Source organism: Ictidomys tridecemlineatus, chromosome 3 (assembly GCF_052094955.1).
Source record: "Ictidomys tridecemlineatus isolate mIctTri1 chromosome 3, mIctTri1.hap1, whole genome shotgun sequence".
Lineage (NCBI taxonomy): Eukaryota > Metazoa > Chordata > Mammalia > Rodentia > Sciuridae > Ictidomys > Ictidomys tridecemlineatus.
The window spans coordinates 165161939-165184805 of NC_135479.1; the positions used below are offsets into that span (position 1 = coordinate 165161939).

The 22867-nt window shown below is 33.4% G+C and overlaps 1 protein-coding gene across 11 annotated transcripts in view; it reads left to right on the top strand.

Moving 5' to 3' along the window:
* The window catches only part of Senp7 (SUMO specific peptidase 7), a 137237-nt gene that overhangs the window by 20086 nt on the left and 94284 nt on the right, over positions 1 to 22867 (top strand). For all 11 annotated transcript variants that reach the window (XR_005726943.2, XM_013362776.4, XM_078044317.1 and 8 more), the window contains one exon: positions 11047 to 11144. Coding sequence is in view for 10 of the 11 variants with exons in the window: in XM_013362776.4 (XP_013218230.2) it covers positions 11047 to 11144 (98 nt within the window). In the remaining variant the exon portion in view is untranslated. The remainder of the gene's footprint in view (positions 1 to 11046; positions 11145 to 22867) is intronic.

Here is a 22867-nt window from a genome sequence, read left to right on the forward strand (position 1 = left end):
TTGCACTTTTGTTTACTGTGGTTTAGGCCACAATCCCTAGAAACATAATCCCAAATACCAAATTCTGAATGTTGAAATCTCAAAAGATCAAAATCTCTTTAAGTCTAAAATCCCAAAAAATATGATTCTGGAGAGGATAAGAAAAATTCCTTAAAAGACATTTATTTTCATTTTTAAAAGGGGATTTATTTAGGAACCAAAAACATGAGAGAGCACTTTGTAGGCCACTTTACACAATAAAATAGATGATAAAACATTTAATTTTTTTTAGTGGTGAGATGAAAACATTTCTGCAAACATAAATACTTGAGTATACTAATGACAGTTTCACAGGCATGAGTTGTGAACAGACAAATGTATGTGTAAATAGGTCAAGAAATTAAATGTAGAAAAGTATATCACTATGGTTGGTAATTGTGTTCACCAGTTTTGTACCTGCAGTCATTTGAAATATCATGTCAGATAACCTTTTGATCAAAACCTGGTGGGTCACCAATGTATGTACAGTGACCCAAAGATCCTAGAACTTGGGAACTTTAACAGATGCAGATATTCAGAAAGGATGTCTCTTAATTTATTGGGGACATTTCAGTGGTTTTATGTATATGCACAATTCTTGCACACAAAATCAATGTGATAATGTACTTTAATGTAGTCAAATTTACAAACAGAACCCTTTAAAAAAGTCTTTACACAGTTTATAGCATAATAATGGAAATGATGTGAAGATGAAATACAGAGTGTAACAAATTTTAAAAAATGATGTTGAGAATTTAAAATGGATGGAAAAAATATGAACAACAAAAACTACCCCCCCTAGGGGCTGGGGTTGTGGCTCAGTGGTAGAGTGCTCGCTTAGCACACATGAGGCCCTGGGTTCCAGCCTCAGCACCACATAAAAATAAGTAAATAAAATAAAGGTATATATATATAAAAAGAAATAATCTCTTAAAAAAACTATCCCCCTAAAAAAGATAAAAAATTGATTTGATAATGGGCAATTGCATGGAGGTTGTCCATAAAACCTGGCCTAATTTCACAACCATTAGCTATATTTTGAAGTTTTGCATTACAGTGAATTGTTCCATTTTTGCTTTCTGGACATAGTTCTTTTCAGTGAATACATTCACATTCACTTTCCATGAGGTGATTCTCTTTTTGAAATCATCCTGTCATTTGATATATGCTAACATAACATTTTCTATTAAATTTTCCCATCTTCTGTATCATATTTCTATGTTGTTTGGATATGTGTAAATATATTCTTCATATACTCATGTACAGATAATAAATTGACAGAATAATACTAGTCATTAAACAGCAACATAGTTGCATTTCTGCATATTATTTTTTTTTTCAGCCACTCAAGTAAGTTTAATGGGTTCTTTGGGTAAAGTTGGATTTAATCCATTAAAATTGCTGGATTTCACCTTATGTGTATCTATAACATACTAATTTAAAATATTAGGAAAAAATAGGAGAAAGACTGGTATAGGAAAGATAGAAGTTGGAAAGAGGAGGGGAGAGAAAGGAGAAGTACTGGGAACTGAACTGTTGGAGCAAATTATATTCTATGCTGTACCATTATGTCAAAATGAACTCCAATATTATTATAACTGTAATTCACTAATAAAAACATTAAAAAACATTACTGGAATTTTATCACCCAGAAACAGTGTCAATACACACACACACAAATATATATATATATATATATATATATATATTTGTACTGGGGATTGAACTCAGAGGCACTCAACCACTGAGCCACATCCCCAGCCCTATTTTGTATTTTATTTAGAGATAGGGTTTCACAGAATTGCTTAGCATCTCGCCATTGCTGAGGCTAGCTTTGAACTCGTGATTCTCCTGCCTCAGCCTTCTGAGCTGCTGGGATTATAGGCATGCGCCACTCTTCCTGGTCTAAATGGTACATTTTTAAACTGAAGTTTTCATATTGTATAGTCAATCCTGTCCACATAATTTGGCTTTCTTTCTTTTTTATGTAGACTTTTTCCCCCGTGGAAATTGTGGTTTTTAGGATTCTAGCTTTCAGGATTTAATATGTAGGATGTTCATCTTTTTTAAAATTTATGTTTTTGTTTTGGTGCTGGGGATCAAACCCAGGGCCTTGTGCGTGTGAGGCAAGCACTCTACCAAATGAGCTATATCCCCAGCCCTTATGTACTTATTCTTTTTTTTTATTGTGACTTTACTTATGACTCTACTTATGTATTTGCCGTATTACATCTTTTTTAAAATTTGTTTTAATTAGTTACACATGACAGTACAATGATCTTGACATATCATACATTTGAATCAAAGGGTATAACTTCTCGTTATTCTGAGTGCACAGGTTGCAGAATCACATTGGTCATACAGTCACATATATACATATAGCAATACTAGTGTCTATTTTATTTTGCTGTCCTTCTATTCCCCCTTCCCTTCCCCTCCCCTCCCATCACTTCTCTCTGCCCAATCTAATGTGACACACTTCTTTTTTTTCCCCCTTCACATCATCATGCATGTAATCTGTATAATGATGAGGATCTCTTTCTTTCTTCCGTGCATTTCCCCTTCTTCCTCCTTTTCCTTCCCACCTCTCTTCCCTATTTAGTGGTAATCATCTTCTCATGCTCTTCCTCCCTATCCCATTTTGAGTCACTCCCCTTATATCAGAGAAGACATTTGGCCTTTGTTTTTTAGGGATTGGCTAACTTAGCATTCTAATGTGTTATACATGACAGCAGAATGCATTTCAATTCATAGTACATATATAGACCGCAGTTTTTCATATTTCTGGTTGTACACAAAGTAGAGTCACACCATTTGTTTCTTCATGCATGTACTTCGTACATGTAAGGGAATGATATCCATCTCATTCCGCCATCTTTCTTACCCCCATTCCCCTTCCCTTCCTTTCCCTTCCCTCCCCTTTGTCCTATCTAAAGTTCCTCCATCCCCCCCACCCCCACTGTGGATCAGCATAGGATGTTCATCTTTTAATATTATGATTTTCAGGATGTTAGACTTTAGGAATTTGGTTTTTTTCAGAATTTAACATTTTGGATTATGGTGTTTGGGATTTAATTTTCTGTGATTACAATTGGCACCAGTTTACAACATAGTTTAATTCAGTATTTTAAGCCCACTGTTGAGAACTACTGCTCAGCTGAAAAGATTGCTTTCAAAATAGTACTACTTGTTTACAATATAATTATTTAGCCAAGACTTCCAATTGAGGTAGCCCATCAGATTAATGTTATTTTCATGCTGACCATGTCCCATTTGGAATTAATTATGAGAAAACATTTTCCCATTATATACCCTTTGTTCGTTTATCAAAGACCAGTTGATGGTACTTTTTTTTCTTTTATAATATTTTTTAGTTGTATATGGACACAGTACCTTTATTTTTCTTTATTTATTTTTATGTGGTGCTGAGGATTGAACCCAGTTCCTCATATGTTTGAGGCAAGTGCTCTGCCACTGAGCTACAATCCTAGCTCTTGGCTATGTTTTTGTGGATCCCCGCCCCCCCCCCCCCCCCCGCCTTATTCTATTCTGTTGATCTCTATATCTTTTCTGTCACCAATTCCACAGTCTTAATTACTATAACTTTTATAGTAAGTCTTAAAGTCACAGATAGTGCTAGTCTTTCAACTTTGCTCTTTTCCTTCTTTTGCCTTCGCATATAAACTGGATAATCATGTTTTTGCTATCTATTAAATACATTGCTGGAATTTTGGTTGGGATTGTATTGAATCTAAACATCAATTTGTAAAGAAGTGACATTAACAATAGTGATTCTTTCTATCCATGAACATGTTATATATTTTCTTTTACTGAGTTCTTTGATATCTTTCATCATAGTTTTATAATTTAATTCTTTGTTAGAATTATACCTGAATTTTTCACTTTTGTGTAAGCTAATGAAAGTTGTATTGTGTTTATAATTTCAAATTGCAGTTGTTTATTGCAGTAACTGTGCTTTAATTGCTTATTAATTTCAGAAGGTTTTTTGTTTGACTCTCTTGGATTTTCTACATAGATAATTATATCATCTGAGAATGAAATTTATTTCCCCAACATTGTAACATTTACTTCCCTTTCTTGTTGTATTATTCTAACTAAGATTTCTAGCACAAGGTTGAAAAGTAATTGTGAGGGGGCTATCTTGCTTCTTTCTGACATGGATGGATTTTTGTCTGTTGAACTACATTGGTTTCCTAGAATAAATCCCTGTTGGTCTAATTGTGTTATTACTTTTATGTATTACTGGATTTGATTTGCTTATTTTTTTTGTTGAGTATTTTTATGTCCATATTTAGGAATATTCCTGTTTAGTTTTCTCTGTTTGTCCTGTTGTATGGATTGGTATCAAGATAATACTAGCTTTGCAGAATGAAGTGGGAATTGTTCCTTTCTCTTCTGGTTAGATGGAAGAAATTGTTTAAAATTCTTTTTTATGTATTTCTAAGAAAACTTAGAGCATTCAAGGACTGGGGTATAGAGTAATATAGGGAGATAGCTGTGGTTATAAAAGGTAGTCTAAAGGAACTTTGTGATAAAACTGTCCTATATCTTGACTGTGGATGTAGTAAAAATTATACATATATGATCAAATTGCAAATACACACACAAATGACTACATGAAAAACAGGCGAATCTTAATAATGTCATAGATTGTATCAAGGTTTATTTCCTGATGTAATTAGGAAATATTAAAATGGTAATACCATAGGAGACTTTATGAAGGATTTCTAAAGTTTGTCTCTCTCTCTCTCTCTCTCTCTCTCTTTTTATTTCTTACAACTCTGAGAACCTACTATTATCTCAACATATAAGCTAAAAGTGAGTAGTAGAAAAGTTACAAGTTAGAGCTAAGAAAGCTTATCAAATATGGGAGGACAAGATGTCTTGGAAAATGCAGTGGAGAGTTATAGAGACTTTCCTGGCTCTCATTTTTAAGAGACTTGTACAATGTTGAAATAGTTCCTCTATTTCATTATATATATATATTTAAAAATTCATATATACATATATGAATTATTCTGCTGCCAAGCCTGTCAAGATAGTACCTAAGAGTTGTAAATATTGCTGTCTAAAAATATAATAGGATTTAAGTGAAATGGGTGTAGTTTTACCTGAGCATCAGTAAGACAGAAGAAAAGTAAGTGGAATTGATTTAAAATTTTTTTAGCTCTATAACATAGCTTGCCAGAATGATAGGTCTTTGAGAAGCAAAATGAAATTACTGAGGAAATAAATCACATGTAATATAATTAGAATCTATATTTTATTGTTATTTTTCTGTATTGGGGATTGAACCCAGGAGTGCTTTACTAATTAGCTACATTCTCATTCCTTTTTAGTTTTTTTTTTTTTTTTTTTTTTTTGAGACAGGGTCTTGGGTTGCCAAGGCTGGCTTTGAATTTGGGATTCTCCTGCCTCAGCCACCTAAGGTGCTGGGATGATGGCTACTACTGGCTGTAAAGTTTATATTTTAGCCTCATTAAAGGTGTATAGTTTTTTGGGAGGTAGGTACTTCTTGTACATTTACTTATGGACGGGATGATAACTGCACTATTAAAACATGTAATAAAGTGTGGTCATTTGGAAAGTGTAATAAACAAGTTAAAAAAAATTGCTTACATCTCTAAGGAAAGGAGCTTTTACCAGTAGCTACTGAAGCAGGTGAGTGGGCCTAGAATTCCTAAGCTATTTAGGGGTGATATCTAAGCTGTAGAATTTCTTTCAGAATTTAAGTACTTTTAAATTTGCCTCATATAGGATATAGAAATATCTGTGTCTTGCCTCAATTCTCTGTGCTTGTTTTTTAAAGAATATATTGAAAATTAGAACTGTCTATACAGTTATTGGGTATTGAGCTAAAGCTTACTACTTGGGAAATTTTATTTTCAGTCAATTTCCATCGGAAGACCATTTTAATTTTTGCTGATAGAGAGCTATGTGTTCGCTGCAACACAAAGCAAGTTTGGATATTCTGATATAGTATCTTTGTAATAAAAATTTGTTTTCTAAAACAACCAGCCAACCCCTTTAACCACAAACTATTTGTGTGTGTAGATTTCCTTTTTTATTAAAGGGTTTTAGGGCCCAGGTTGTGGCTCAGTGGCAGAGCGCTTGCCTCGCACATGTGAGGCTCTGGGTATGATCCTCAGCACCACATAAAAATAAATACAAAAATAAAGGTATTGTGTCTAACTACAACTAAAAAAATTTTTTAAAAATGACTAAACAAAATAAATATATTGTGTCCATGTATAACTAAAAATGTTAAAAGGGTTTTAAAATATGATTCAAATTATTTAATAGAAAAATGTTATTCTAATTACTTATTTATGTTTTGGTAAATTTGTCATTTTTGAGAATTGTTCTTTTTGAGAATTGTTCTTTCTTCTTTCTAAAAGGACCAATTTATGTGTGTAGAACTCTTTGTACTGTTCCCTTATTATCCTTTTAATATGTGTTTGTATGTAGTGAGATCTCTCTTCCTGTTATTGATAATTTATTTCTTGTAATTTTACCATGTAGTTTGGTGTTTTATTGATATTTTTAGAGAACCATATTTTGATTTGTCTCAATAATTTTTCAATTTTCAATTTCATTGATTTCTTCTTTTATATTATAATTTCTGCTCATTTCACATGTGTTTTGTTCTTCTGTTCCTAATGTCTTTAGATTTAATCATAGATTTCTGCTTTGAGACTTTTTTTTCAAATGCAACCATTAATGCAAACTTTATGGAAGATATGTCAGAAGGCACTTGGGATGTACATAGTAAAACTGATATGTAAAGGAAAATGTAAGGAGTAAAATTACACAAAATATAGGAAGTGAAAGGTCACTTCAATAAAGAGAGATTCTGAAAAAAAAAAGTTAGGCAGAAATCCTTGAAATGAAGAAATCAATAAACCAAATTAAAAATTCAGTGGAAAGTATCACCAACAGACTAGGCCATTTGGGAGACAGAGTTTCAGGTAATGAAGACAAAATATATAATTTTGAAAATGTAAAATTTAAACCCTGCTTAGAACATTACAAAGTTTTATGTATTTTCATTTTTGCTCAATGTATTTTCTGATTCTCTGAAGACTTTAATCTATGGAAAATTTTGAAATATGTTGTTATAATTGTGTTTTTTGTTTTCATGTGTTTAAGGATTTTTCTTTTACTTTCCACTATTGATTGCTAGTTTAATTCACTAGAATTAATTGTCAGAAAATACTACTGTCCCTACTACATTTCACCCAATGTTTAAATGTATTCTGTTAATGGTCAAGGAATATACTGTGTTCTTTGGCTATGTTTGAGTAATTTTATTATTTGTTTCCCATTTTTATTTCTTTTTGCTTTTTGCAATTTTCCCACTTTTTAAAATTATTTGATGTTTAAATACCTATTTTCATATTAGTATTTCATTTTAATGTTTATCTTGAGTTATTATCACATGTACATGTTTGTGAATTCTATGGATAACAATATATAGGTTATAGTCTACTAAGAATTAATATTAGTGTGGAGAAACTACCACCCTATTGGATTGCTGTGGTTTAAATATGATTTGTCCCTCTTAAACTCTTGTTGGGGTTTTGGTTTTCAGTGTAACAATGTTGAGAGTTGGTGGGGCTTTTAAGAGAAGATTAGGTCTTTAAGGGGGATTGATGCTTTTTCCTGGAAGTATGTTCTCGTTCTTGTGGACTTTATTAGTTACTATGAGGGCAAGTTTTTATTTCCTGATGTTATTCCTCTCTTCTGCACCTGCTTGTTTGCCCATCCACCATGGGGCCCTCACTAGAAATCAAGTAGTTGCTAGCACCATACAGTTGGACTTTCTAGTTTCCAGAAATGTGAGCTAATTTATAAATTACCCAGTTTCAGGCATTCTGTTATAGCAACAGAAAATAGTCTAAAACAAGGTCCCTTTACCCTTCATTTCTTAGGATGTAATGGTCACCTATATTAAACCAGCATATTTTGAATATCTCTAGACAATGTTATGATTTTTGAATTTTCATATACATTTTAAAGAGTTTAAGGTTTAAAAATATTGTATTTACTCACATTTATTAGTTCTAATGCTCTTATTTCATTCCTGAAGTTTCATTTTTCCTTTGATGTTACTATCCTTATGCCTGATTTGTTTCCTTTCATATTTAATTTAGAACAGGTTTGCAAGCTATGAGTTTTTTAGCTTAATCTGAGAATGTCTTAACTTTGCCTTCATTCCTATGGAATTTTATCAAAAGCTTTTGAATTTTATCAAAACCATTGTTGCTGGAATAATTATTATCATTTTATGTGTTTCATTTCTCTCATTTTAAATGTGTCATTTTTCTTTGTCACTACTTCTTTCTATAACTTTGCTTCCAAAAATTGTTTCAGTAGTTTTCAGTACATTTATCATGATTTATGACACTTTGTGACACTTTTTGAATCTGCAAGTTTATGTCTTTTATCAAATTATGGAAGTCTTTAGCTGTCAGATACTTTTTTCTGCATACATTCTTTTTTTTTCTCTCCTAAGACTGCAACAACATGAATTTTGCAAATTTTAGTGTTGTACCACAGGTTTATGAGTTTATGAGTCATTTTTAATTGCTTACTTTCTATTTTCTCAGTTTGAATAATTTGGTGATATTTCTATAAATTCTTACCTTGTTATCTCTTTTGCACGTTAGTCTATCCAATACAGTTTTTACTGTTCAAACTTTCTTCTCAGAGCATGGATTAAAAATTTTTTTCCCTTGATAACCTGATAATTTCAACCTTGTCATATGACACTTTTTTCTTTTTCTTTTTAATCATGAAAGGACTTTTAATCATTGTAGCTATACTGGGAAGATAAAGTGACCCATGTCTTTTGCCCCATCATTATGGAGGGGCTGATAATGACTTGGAGGTTTTTATAGAAAGGGGAATGAGGGAAGCGTCGGGAGTTTGCATAGATATATTGCCAGAATGGTGATAGATTTTGAACTACTAAAAATTGTACAGATGTGAGGGCTGGGGAAGTGGCTCAAGCCATAACGTGCTTGCCCGGCATGTGCTGGGCACTGGGTTTGATCCCCAGTACTACATAAAAATAAAATAAAAGATGTTGTGTCACCGAAAACTAAAAAATAAATATTAAAAAATTCTCTCTCCTCTCTCTCTCTCTCTCAAAAAAAATTGTACAGATGTGTTTAGGTTAAGATATTGATACAAAGGATTTCTCAGAATTTATTTAATTCTGATTTAGAGTGTTAGAGGGAACACAGGATTTATGTTAGACACAAGTTCAATTGGGCAGGTTTATTCTCTGAGCTTCACTTTTTTTTTTTTTTTCAGAGTGATATGTTTTATAATATGTTGGGTTGTGGTGATAATAGAATATCTGCAGCATTTATAGGACAACATTTATTGACACATTTAAAAGAGTAATTTTCCCCCATCTTATTAAAAAACTATTTTATATTGTGGTGAAATACACATGACATAAAATTCACTGTTAACCATTTTAAGGGTATGGTTCAGTGAAAATACTTTTCACATTATTGTGAAACCATCACCACCATCCATCTCCAGTAGTCTTTTTATCTTGTAAAACTGAACTGTGTCCATTAAAAAGTAGCTTCCTATTAACCTTTGCTCCCCAGCACCCAAAACAAAAAGCTCCCATTGTGCCTTCCTCCCAGTCCCTAGAAGTCACTACTGCTTTCTAGCTCTATAAATTTAACTAGTCTAGGTACTTGATATGAGTGGAACATCAGTGTTTGTCCTTTCATTGCTGGCTCCTTTCATGTAGTATACTGTCAGAATTCATTCATATTCATGTTTCAAAATTTCCTTCCTCTTTAGGGCTGAGTAATATTTCATTGTGTGTGTGTGTGTGTGTGTCTGTGTGTATACACACACACACATATACAGATAGCTTTTTGTTTACCCTTTCTTCTGTTTTATGCACATTGAGATTCTTCCACCTTTTGGCTATTTTAAATGATGTTGTTACGAATAGCAGATGTACAAATACCTCTTAGATGAAGACAATCTTTAAAACAATTACATGTGTAATGATTGTACATGTATTGATTGAAGCATGATTACATCAGTTTTCAAAAAAGGAAACAAAGACATAGAGAATATAAAAACTGGGGCTGGGAATGTGGTAGAATGCTTGCCTGGTGAGCCTGAGGCCCAGGGTTCAGTCTCCAGTACCAGAAAAAACAATATAAATATATGTATGTATGAACCATTAAAAATTGTACAGATGTGTTTAGGTTAAGATATTGATATGTATACAAATATCTTACACTACTTACATACAAATAAATAGAGTTTTAATCCCTTTTCTTTGTCATATCAGATCTAAACCTATTAGTAAGATATCTGTTTTTCTTCCATTTCCTGGGTTTACAGGGAACAGATTTTAATCCCTTCTAGTTGTTTGACATGCATTTACTTCAGGATCATAGGCCCCATTTACCTTCGCGTGTAACAAATAAGTAGTCATAAAATTATGTGTGTGTGTATTTTCGTTTGTTTGAGTTGCTGAAATAGAAAACAGAGCCTTGTCCATGGTAGATAAGTGCTGTACCACTGAGCTATGTTTCTAGCATGTTATTACTTCTTTAAACATTGCAAATTTTTATAGTTCTTTAAACTGGGGAGTCTCAGAATATTGATTTCTGGACTAAACACATCTGTACAATTTTTAACGGTTCATATATACATACATTTTAAAATTAATTTTTTGGGCATTTGTATTTCAATACTAGCAAAAGATGCAGGTATGGGCTGGACATGTAGAGTACTTGCCTGGGACGTGTGAAGCCTCAGGTTTGATTCCCAGCACTGGAATTAAAAGAAAGTCTGTATTCTAAGATTCTGTATTCTGTAGATTGTACTTTTATTTTCTCTGTTTACTACTAGGCTTTTGGCTTTTTATCTTAGTTTCTAAATTAAGACAACATTTTAAGTGCCTCCTATCATATTATTATTGTATTTATTATTAAAATTGGACATATTTTTTTTTCCTAGTGGAAAAGAAGCCTAAGAAATAAAGTCATCTCTCTAGACCATAAAAATAAAAAAAGTGTTCGTGGGCATCCTGTCACTTCTAAGTCATCACCAGAAAGGTAAGATACCAATGTGTGAATGAGTGTGATTTAAGATGGCTTGTATTACAGATAGCATGACCAGGAGTGACTTGCTGAAGCTTTATGGGATTCATTCACCACAATATTTAAAACAGAAGGTTTGAACTCAGTGAGGTTCCTTCTAACTTCTAACTTTCTATGGTTGTGAGTCATCTTAACTCCTTGTTTTTCTGCATTTGGAACTTCTTGATAAGCTTAGATGATAAAGCAAAAGGTATATGTAGAATAATAAAAATTCTTGATTCATCTCTGATTAGTAATGAAAAAGATACTGTATTTAGAAATTATGATCCTGTAGTCATAGTGTTAGTGAACTATTTAATATTAGAATTAAGTATCAGGAGGACACACATTATAGTTATTTTCAGGAGGAATTCAGAGCTTTTTTGGATTGGACATCAATAAATGATTAGAAAGTTGTTATTTTAAAAAAGGGTATTGAATTTTTTCTTTTTAGCATAGTGAGTGAAAAAATGTAGCAAAGTAAAAACTATAATTATTGAAAGATCACACAAATTTAGAAGACTAAATGGAGTCCCTGAATTTATGCCAGAGTACTTCTATAAGCTATTGAGTTCACATCCCCTTTCAAATAAATTGTCTGTAGAAAATACAAAAATATATCGGTGACTCCATATAATTTCTATAAACCTCTTGACCTACTACTATATGGTGGGTGAATTGTCAAGATGAAAATATCATTACATCTGTAGGTATAACAATGATGACTTGATCCTTAAAATATGAACAAACTCAGTTGTTTATAGACTTGGTTTCTCCAAAGATTATTAAGATCATATCAAAAATTTTATTTCATTGATCCTATATTTTCATTAAAAAGTCAAGCCACATTTTCTGAAAAGTTTGTCTATACAAAGTTGTTTAATTTTTATGAGAAAGAAATCCTGAAAACCTTGCATGGCTCAAAATTTATTGAAGTCTTATCTTTCCATAAGGATGACTATAAAGTTGTGGGGACAGGTTCTTTGAGGATATCAAGTCAATAACCATCATAACATATTATTACTTTAATATTACTTTTCTCCCCTGGCATTTTATCTAATATCTTTCAGTTTGTTTTCTCCTAAATTATCAGCTAGCATAAAACTGCAATTTTTGGCCTTCCTTATAGAGTTTATGACATCTGACTACTATTCCTGAGGTATTAATTTTCAGGTATGTTATCAGAGTTAGCACTATAAGGTCCTATTAATATATACCTAATGACAGAGAAGATGAAAAAGATTTTAAAATTCAATAGCAGTAGGTATTGAGATAGAAGTATAATAATGACTTTAATACATGTTTTTAATACATATAAATAACAGTATGTTAAGATGGTCCTGACAGGAAAATGGATTTTTTAAAACTGGTAAAAGTGATATAGCCAATAGGTAATAGTTTATCAGATTTATACTTTACTCAGCTGGCCAGCTTTGGAGAAATGGAATGTGATTTAAAAAATATATATATATTTTTTTAGTTGTAGATGGACCCAATATTTTTATGTGGTTCTGTGCCTCATATGTGTGAGGCAAGTGCTCTAACACTGAGCTACAACCCCAGCCCTGGAATGTGATTTTTGACAGATGTTTAGAATTTAGAGTGCTTTGTATTATTTTAGAATTTGTGCCTGAAGCCTTTATTGACAATATAAATATATTATATTAATTTAAATTCACAAAGTTGAAATGTTCATAAAGTATTTCTCCATGGCATTTGTAAGGACATATGCTTGAATATTTAAAAGAAGAATTTTTTTTTTGTTTTAGAAAAATCTCTGATGTAGAATATAAAGGATCTAAATTGATTTCCACTGTCTTAAGCCAGCAAAGGGCATTCTTTCTATATTTTAACCTTTACTGAATATTCTAGAACTTTTCATTTTTAACTTTTTTCTAAATTTTCTACCTGTTAGGCTCAGATAGATAGAATGTTTTGAATATCTAGAAACTGAGAACATGGTGAGATGTTTGTGTGAAACTAGGTTATGAGAATTAAATTTTTGGACAGAGGTAGGAAGTAACTTTGTTAAATAAAACAATGAATAGGGATGGGAAATTTTCATGTATTTGCTTCATAGCACAAGTGGCATGTGTTCATATCTGTGTAAAATTATTTTGGGCAGATTGAGTGTTTTTAGAATATTTCAGTTTGGTTTGCTTCATCTATTGATCTCATTTTTATTACTAATGAGTTTACAGGATTTGGACCTATGGACTTATTTCTATTGTAATATGATATACTTATGAAATTATATATTTTTTCTACTCTAGTAATTACTCCTTTGGGGGCTTTTGTCATATCAATCATAGAAAACATGAGCAGTATCATCAGGATGAAACTGAATACTTTCTATTTATAATTGTGGCAGCAAACACCTATTGAGTACTTACTATATATCAGGCATCAGGCTAAGCCTAAATTGTGTCATTTGATTTTCACATGTCTGAGAGGTGTAAATAGCTTTGGAATTATTTCTTAGTTCAAGAAATTTAGGACTCTAATTCATTATAATGTGAGGAATATTGTTAGTTTGTCTTTAGAAAACCTATTTTAACATTGGAGCCTTAATTTTTTTTGTTTTAGTCCCACTATTATTGAGTTCTGCTAAGCTATCTGAAATATTTTATAAATTGCTACTGTGTGCAGGGAAGCAAAAATAACAAAAGTACATCTGGAAAGGGGGTTAAATCTTTCGTGTTGGCATTACTTTGGAATTTCTAACACTATCTTTTTGCGTTTCATCTCATTTTAAAGATTATAATTCCTTTCAGTATTGTTTTTTGTTTAAAGTTTTGTGTTAATAAAATTCTCTCATTTAAATTGTTTAGTTAATTTTTTTTGGTGTATTTACAAAATTGTTTTCACCATCACAACATTCTAGCAAAAGTCAGAGAACATTTCCATCATGCCCCAGAATAAACCATTTAAGTCATCTTGAATCTTAGTGATCATAGGCAACCACTAGTTTACTTTGTGTCCTCTTGGGACTTGAGTTTTTGGAGATTTCATATAAACAGAATCATAAATATATATGTTCTTTTGTGTCTGGCTTTCATTTGAGGTTATCCATTCTGTAACATATATTAGTACTTTGTTTCCTTTCATTGTCAAACAGTATACCATTGTATCATTAAACCACATTGTGTTACTCCTTCACCAGATCTTGGACATTTGGGTTGTTTCAACTTTTTTTAAAAAAAATTGTTTTAATATGTATATTTATTTTTTAGTTTTAGGTGGACACAAAATCTTTATTTTACATTTATGTGGTGCTGAGCATCGAACCCAGTGCCTCATGCATGCTAGGTGAACACTGTACCACCGAGCCACAACCCCAGTCCTGTTTCCACTTTTTTTAAAAAATTTTTTTTAGTTGTCAATAGACCTTTATTAATAATTAATAACCCCATGCCCCCTCCCTTTTCCTCCAACCTCTCTGCCCTGTCTAGAGTTCCCATGCTCCCCCTCCCTATCCCACTGTGAATCAGTCTCCTTATATCAAAGAAAACATTTGGCATTTGTTTTTTTTTGGGATTGGCTAACTTCAATTAGCATTATCTTCTCTAACTCAATCTATTTACTTGCAAATTCCATGATGTTATTCTATTTTATTGCTGAGTAATATTTCATTGTGTATATATGCCACATTTTTTAATCCGTCTATTGAAGGGCATCTAGGTTGGTTGCACAATTTAGCTATTGTGACTTGTGCTGCTATAAGCATTGATGTGGCTGTGTGTCCCTGTAGTATGCTATTTTTAAGTCCTTTGGGTATAGGCCAAGGAGAGGGATAGCTGGATCAAATGGTGGTTCCATTCCCATATTGCTTTCCATAGTGGCAACACTAATGTATGTTTCCACCAACAATGTATTCGTGTTTTTTTTTCTCCATATCCTTGCTAGCATTTGTTAATTTTTTTTATAATTGCCATTATGATGGGAGTGGGGGTGTGAAGTGGATTCTTAATATAGTTTTGATTTGTATTTTCCTGATGCCTATAGATACTGAACATCTTTCATATATTTATTAGCTATTTATACTTCTTTTTAATATATATTTAGTTGTAGTTGGATACAATACCTTTATTTATTTTATTTTTTAAAAAATATTTTTTAGTTGTTGATGGCCCTTTATTTTATTTATTTATTTATTTATTTATTTTAAACTTTTTTTTTAAAGAGAGAGTGAGAGAGAGAATTTTTAATATTTATTTTTTAGTTCTCGGTGGGGGGGAGGAGAGAGAGAGAGAGAGAATTTTTAATATTTATTTTTTAGTTCTCAGTGGACACAACATCTTTGTTGGTATGTGGTGCTGAGGATCGAACCCGGGCTGCATGCATGCCAGGCGAGCGCGCTACCGCTTGAGCCACATCCCCAGCCCCATATTTTATTTATTTTTATGTGGTGTTGAGGATTGAACCCAGTGCCTCACATGTCTAGGAAAGTGCTCTACTGCTGAGCCACAACCCCAGCCCCATTTTTATTTTTTTTGATAAGTTCCTATTCAAATAATTTGTCAGTATGTTGATTTGATTACTTGTTCTGTTAAATTTTTTGGATTCTTTATATATTTTGGGTGTTAATCCTCTGTCAGATGAATACCTGGCATTTTCTCCCATTTGTGGATTGTCTCTTTACTGTGTTGATTAATTACTTTGCTGTGCCCAAGCCTTTTATTATAATCTGATCCCATTTATCAGTTTGGATATTTCTTGAGCTATTGAAGTCTGAAAGGAATCATATCCTGTGCCAATATCTTGAAGTCTTTTCCCTATGTTGTCTTCTAGAAGTTTCAAAATTTCCCCTCCAACCTCTCTACCCTGTCTAGAGTTTATCTGTTCCTCCCATCCTCCCCCTCCTTATCTCACTATGAATCAGTCTCCTTATATCAAAGAAAACAAACTCTTTTATCCATTTTGAGTTGATTTTTGTACAGGGCGAGAGAGAGGGTTCAAGTTTCAGTCTTTTGTGACTGTTCTGTTTTCTTAGCACCATTTGTTGAAGAAGCTGTCTTTTCTCTATTGTGTGTTTTTTAGTACCTTCTGGAAGATCAATTGGCTGTAGAGTAGGTTATTTCTGAGTATCCTTTTCTGTTCTGTTGGTATACATATCTGTGTTTAAGTAAATACCATGTTTTTTGTTATTATGGCTCCAGAGTATGTTTTGAACTCAGGTATTGTAATGTCTTCAGCATTGTTTTTTTTTTTTTGCTCAAGATTGCTTTGGCTATTTCGGGTCTTTTGTGCTTCCATCTGAATTTTAGGATTATATTTTCTAGTTCTGTAAAAATGTTATTGCTATTTTGATGGAGATTGCAGTGAACCTGTAGATTGCTTTGGGTACTAATATTAGTAGTAATTTTGCCTATCCATGAACATGGGAGGTCTTTCCATCTTTTTCAATTCTTTCTTCAGTGTTTTAAAAATTTCACTCCTTGGTTAGGTTTATTCTTAGTTATTATATATATATATATATATATATATATAATGTATATATATATATTTTTTGATGCTGTTTTTATTAGGACTGCTTTCCTGATTTCTTTCTTAGTGAATTCATTATTGATCTTTAGAAAAGCTATTGTGTGTGTGTGTTTGTGTGTGTGTGTGTGTGTTGGTTTTATGTCCTTATACTTTGCTGTATTTTTCCTACCAGTTTTAACAGTCTTTGGTATGGAGTCTTTAAGGCTTTCTAAGTATAGAGTCATATCATCTGCAAACAGGGGTAATTCTACTTTTTCTTTTTCTGTTTTCATACCTTTTATTTCCCAGTTGCTCTACCTATAGTTTCAAGTACTATATTGAATAAGAGTGTTGAGAGTGGAACCCTTGCCTTTTTTATTTCTAATTTTAGAGAAAATGCTTTCAGTTTTCCCCTATTCAGTATGATATGGGTTATGTGTTTATCATATAAATATATATATATATATATATATATATATATATATATATATATCCCTTTTATGTTGAAGTATGATCTTTCTATACCTAATTTGTTCAAGAATTTTATTATGATGGAATGTTGAATTTATCAAAGGCTTTTTTGGCATCTTTTGAAATGATCATGTTTTTTTTGTCCTTGATTCTATTTATGCGATATATTATGTTTATTGACTTGTCTATATTGAGTCATTCCGCACCTCTGGAATGAAACCAACCTGATCATGGTGTATGGTCTTTTTTTAATGTGATCTTTAATTCACTTTGCAAATATTTTATTGAGGATTTTTGCATCTATGTTTGTCATTGATATGTGTCTATAGTTTTCTTTTTGTGTGTGTGTCTTTGTCCACTTTTGGTAGCAGAGTAATACTGGTTTGGTAGAATTAGTTTGGAAGAGTTCCTTTCCCTTTTGCTTTATGAAATAGTATGAGGAACATTGGCTTTAATTCTTGACAAAATAGGGTACAATGTGATAATTCAATACATGTATACAATGTGTAATGATCAAGTCAGCTTAGATAGTATTGTCTCCTTAAATATTTATCATTTTGTTTGTTTTGCAACTTTTGAACTCCTCTTTTACTTTTTTATAAAATATATAACAAATTGTGGTTTGCTAGTATTGTGTTGAGGATTTTTGCCTTAGTGTTCAGAAGTGATATTGTTTTTTTAAAAAAAATTTCTTTTAGTGTATTTAGCTGGCTTTGCTATCAGGGCCATGTTGACCTTATAGAAAGAATTTTATTTCATTTTGATTTTTTGAATAAGTTTGAGAAAGACAGGCATTAATTTGTCTTTATTGTTTGGTATAATTCACCAATGAAGCCATTAGGTTCAGAACTTTTGTCACGAGGCTTTTGGTTACTAATTCAGTTGCTTTGCTAATTATATACTGTACACAGTTTTAATTTTTTTGTGATTCAGTCTTGGTAGGTTTTGTGTTTCTGTGCAGTTCTGTTTCTTCTTGCTTATCCAGTTTGTTGTCATAGTTCTCTCTTTAAATCTTCTAAATTTCTGTAGCATCAGTAGTAATGTTCTCACTCTTTTTTTAAAAAAAATTATTGGAGTATTTACTCTTTATTTCTTATTTCTTACCCTATCTAGCTGAACTTTTGGTTTTTTTTTTTTTTTTTTTTTGTACCTAGAATTGAGCTCAGGGGCATTCTACCACTGAGCCACATCCCCAGTCCTATTTTGTATTTTATTTAGAGCTAGGGTCTCTCAGAGTTGCTTAGCACCTTGCTTTTGCTGAGGCTGTCTTTGAACTCTTGATCCTCCTGTCTAAGCTTCCAGAGCTGCTGGGATTATAGGCATGTACAACCTCGCCCAATTATTTTGTAACCTTGTTGACCTTTTCAAAGAATCAACAGTTGGTTTTATTTATTTTCTCTCATTTAATTTTGCTCAAATCTTTATATTTCCTTATTTTTTAATATTTATTTTTTAATTATAGGTGGACACAATATCTTTTATTTTATGTGGTGCTGAGGATCGAACCTGGTGCCTCATGCATGGTAGGCGAGCGCTCTACCTCTGAGCCACAACCCCAGCCCCTATATTTCCTTCTTTTTGCTACTTTTGGGATTAGTTCATTTTTCTTTACTTGGTTCATTAAGTTGTAGAGTTATGTTGTCAATTTGAGTTTGATGATTGGTTCTCCGTCCTTCCCTTCCACCTTACATTCTTTCCTCCCTCCCTCTTTTATTGTTTTCCTTTTTTTGTGTTAGGGTTTGAACCTCGGAACTTAGAGATATGGTAAGTATGTACTCTACTACTTACCTACACCCAATCTCTTTCTCTTTTTCCTTTAGGTTCTAGGAAGTGAACCCTGGGACACTTAATCACTGAGCCACATCCCCAGCTCTTTTTAATATTTTACTTAGAGACAGGTCTCACTAAGTTGCTTAGGGCCTCGCTAAGTTGCTGAGGCCAACTTTGAACTTGGAATCCTCCTGCCTCAGCCTCCTGAGTTGCTGGGATTACAGGCGTGCACCATTGCACCTGGCCTCTTTCTTATATTTTAAGAAATAAGAATGTATGTAACTCAGTGAGACCCTGTTTCTAAATAAAATACAAAATAGGTCTAGGGATGTGGCTCAGTGGTTGAGTGTCCCTGAGTTCAATCCCTGGTACCTGCCCCCCAAAGAAAAGAATGTATGTATGTATTTATGATAATAAATTTTACCTTAACACTCTTTTTGCTGTGTCCCATGTGTTGATATGTTACATTTTTGTTTTCATTAGTCTCTAAGTATTTTCTAATTTCCCTTGTAATTACAACTTTGATACATTAGTTAACACTGTGTTGTTTAATTTACATAGATTTGTGGATTTTACAATTTTCCTCCTGTTATTGATTTGTAACTTCATCCCATTGTGTCCAAGATAATACATTATATGATCTTCATCTTTTTAATTCGATTGGTACTTAATTTTAAAAAAAGAGCTGGGAATGGTGGCACATGTCTATAATCCCAGTAACCTCTGGAGACTGAGGCAGTAGGATCACAAGTTTGAGGCCAGTCTTGGCAATTTAGACAGATCCTGTGTTAAAATAAAAAAATTTAAAAAAAAGAAAGAAAAAAAGAGTTCGGAATGTAGTTCAGTGGTAGAGCATCCCTGATTTCAGTCCCCAGATAAGATTAAGTGCTTACTTAGTATATTTCCTAGTATAACATAAGTGCTCAATAATAAGAAGCATGAATAATTATCATTATCATCAATAATTTATTTAATCCACATTGAATTTTTGTTATTCCATTAGATTGTTTTTTGTTCCATAGGTCTCTCTATGAACTCTTTTTCCTTGCATTTTTTAAAAAGTATTTTTAATTGTAGATGGACACAAAACCTTTATTTTATTTATTTACTTTTTATGTGGTGTTGAGGATCGAACCCAGTATCTCACATGTGTGAGGCAAGTGCTCCACCACTGTGTACCAGCCCTTTCCTTGCATTAAAAAAAAAATCTTATTATCTGTTTGATTAATCTGTGACTTTAACTAGTCTTTACAATGTCCTTCCTGGTTCTACATATGTTGTAAAAATGTATCATACACAAATTTTAAAAAATGAGAGCCTTATAGACATCCTGTAATTGGATCATATGTTTTTGTCCAGTCTGCTAAACTGTCTTTATATTGATGAGTTTAATCCATTATCTTTTAAAGTAGTTACTGAAAAGAAACAATTATACTTTTTTGTTGTTGTTGTTGTTCTGGGTCTTGGCACTTGCAAATGCCAGCTACATGCATCCCAGCCCCTTTTAATTTTTTTAAAAATTTTGATTCTCAAATTTTGAGACCAGTTCTTACTGTAAGCCTTCTATATTTGGATGTCTATATCTTTTCTGAAATTATTAGGGAACTTTTCTGTTTTCTATGGCCTTACCTTTTTTTTTTCTCTTTTGGGTAGTCCCCAAAGGGCAGATATTCCTTGTTTAATGTTATATAATTCAGGATATAAAAGTCATTTATATCCTTCATTATTTTTAATGAATTATTTTTAAATTATTTATACGTTTTCTTTTGGATCTCATTGAGCTTTTCTTTAATCATTTTTTAAGGGTGTGTGTGTATATATATACACACACACCACACACACACACCCACATACATGCACGCACACACACACACATACATTTTACTTATAGTTAGACACAATACCTTTATTTTTATTTGTTTATTTTTTATGGTGCTGAGGCCAGTGCTTCGTACATGCTAAGTGCGTGCTCTACCCCTGAGCCACAACCCCAGCCCTTCTTTAATCATTAATAAAAATTCTTTATAAAATATTTTGTCTCTATTGATTAATTTGGGGATCTGTTTCTAGGGATTTATTCTCTTTTGGGGGAGTCACAGTATCTTTATTTTTTTTATTTTTTATGTTCCTACATTGAGATTTGGTGTATCAGTTATCTCTGTCACTTTTATGGGATAGCCTTTTCTTGCCGGGGAATGGTGATAGCTTTTTTAGTAAGTGACTTTCTTCTGAAGAGGTATCTTGGGGTATTCATTTGTTTTATAGTGTTGACTTTGTTTCCAGTTGAATGCCACAGTGTTGTTTCCCCATAGCTTCTTTGACTATGATGAATGACTTTGGGCATGGTATGTTCTGTGGTTAGTTGGAAAGATCCACTGTCTCTGTGGGCCATTCAAGAGTGAGAAAACTACAGCATCTCAGGAAGGTGTGGTACAGATAACAGAGGGTGTGGGGTGGTAACCATGTGGCTATTCCTACACCTGGGTGATAGAGGTTTCCTGAGGCATTGTTGACAGTAACTCTTCTACTGGAAAGGTTCTCTGGCACAGGCAGCTCCGTTTATGGTGAGGGTCCTAAAGCACTTTTCTTCTAGCCAGTCAGTGGTGCAGGTCAAGATATTTCATGGGCAGATGTGATGATGGGAACTGGAGCATCTCCTCCTCTGTGGAATTCAATCCTAGCCCTGACATCAAAGAGTAGTCAGATGAGATGCTGGGACAGGATGATGGTATGAAACAAATAGATGTGGTGGTAGTGGGAACTTGGTGTTTGTCTTTGTTGCTTTGGTGGCAGTGTATGCTTGGGGCCTGGTTGGTGACTTCCACTACTGGTTTTTCTCTCAGCCTTGTATGTGGCAATGCATGCTTGGGGGTGAGGTAATGACTGGAACTGTGCATTTTTAGCTTAGACCCCTTCAGTTGCAGTATAGAACTTAGAATGGGGCTGTGACTGGAGGCATGGCACAGTTCCTATTGGTTTGCTTTGGCTTCATGTTCCTAGTGCCTGATGATTCCAGAGCTGCAGAACAGCTCAGAGCTTTCTGCATACATCCCTGTGGATGGAGCAGCAGGAACAAACAGGTTTCTTCCTGCCCTGTCAGCAACAGGCATCTAAGAATGGCAAAGTCAGGAGGGCTGGCAGGAACTGTGTGTGTGCCTGCATGTCTGCAACCAGTCATGGCACTGGTGCAAGTCTATACCCAGCTGTTGGGTACACATGGCTGGCCATGCCCTTTTTCTCAGAAGGCAAGAAAGCACCCTGATCTCCTGGTTCTTGAGAGCTGCACCTTCTCTTCTCATCTGTCACAACTACCTGTTTCTTACAGCATAGGTCCCAGAGGTCTTTTTTTTTTTTTTTCTTTTTGGTACTGGGGATTGAACTCAGGGGCACTCAACTGCTGAGCCACATCCCAAGCCCTGTTTTGTATTTTAGCTTAGTGCTTCGCTGTTGCTGAGGCTGCCTTTGAACTCACAATCCTCCTGCCTCAGCCTCCTGAGCTGCTGGGATTACAGGCGTGTCCCACCATGCCTGTCCCCAGAGGTCTTGAGTCACTCACTCTGCTGGGTTAAGTTTGGTCCCAGGTAGCTATCCTCCAAGTCAGTGTAGTGGAATATCTGTGGAGTCCCAGATTTAGGAATATGCAGTGGTTTCTGAACCCCTAGTGCAGCATGAATTAATACAGTAACTCATTTCTCAGTATGGCTCCTGGCTGCAGCAGCTTAGGGGTTCACTGTAATATGATGTGAGATTCTTTTACAAAGCAGGCTGCTATATACATTTTATTTTGCTTGTCTAGGTGGACCGTAAGCTTTTGAGGACTGTGGAACTTTTCAGTAGTTAGGATACCCAGCATCCACACTAATAGAGTTTGCCAGGACTCTCCTTTTCATCCTTACCTTTATGAAGAGTTGTCTGTGGAGTTGGGGTGTCAGGTAGCAGTGTTTTTTTTTTTTTCTTTCTGTGCTGTCTTCACTGGACTTTAACTCTTACAA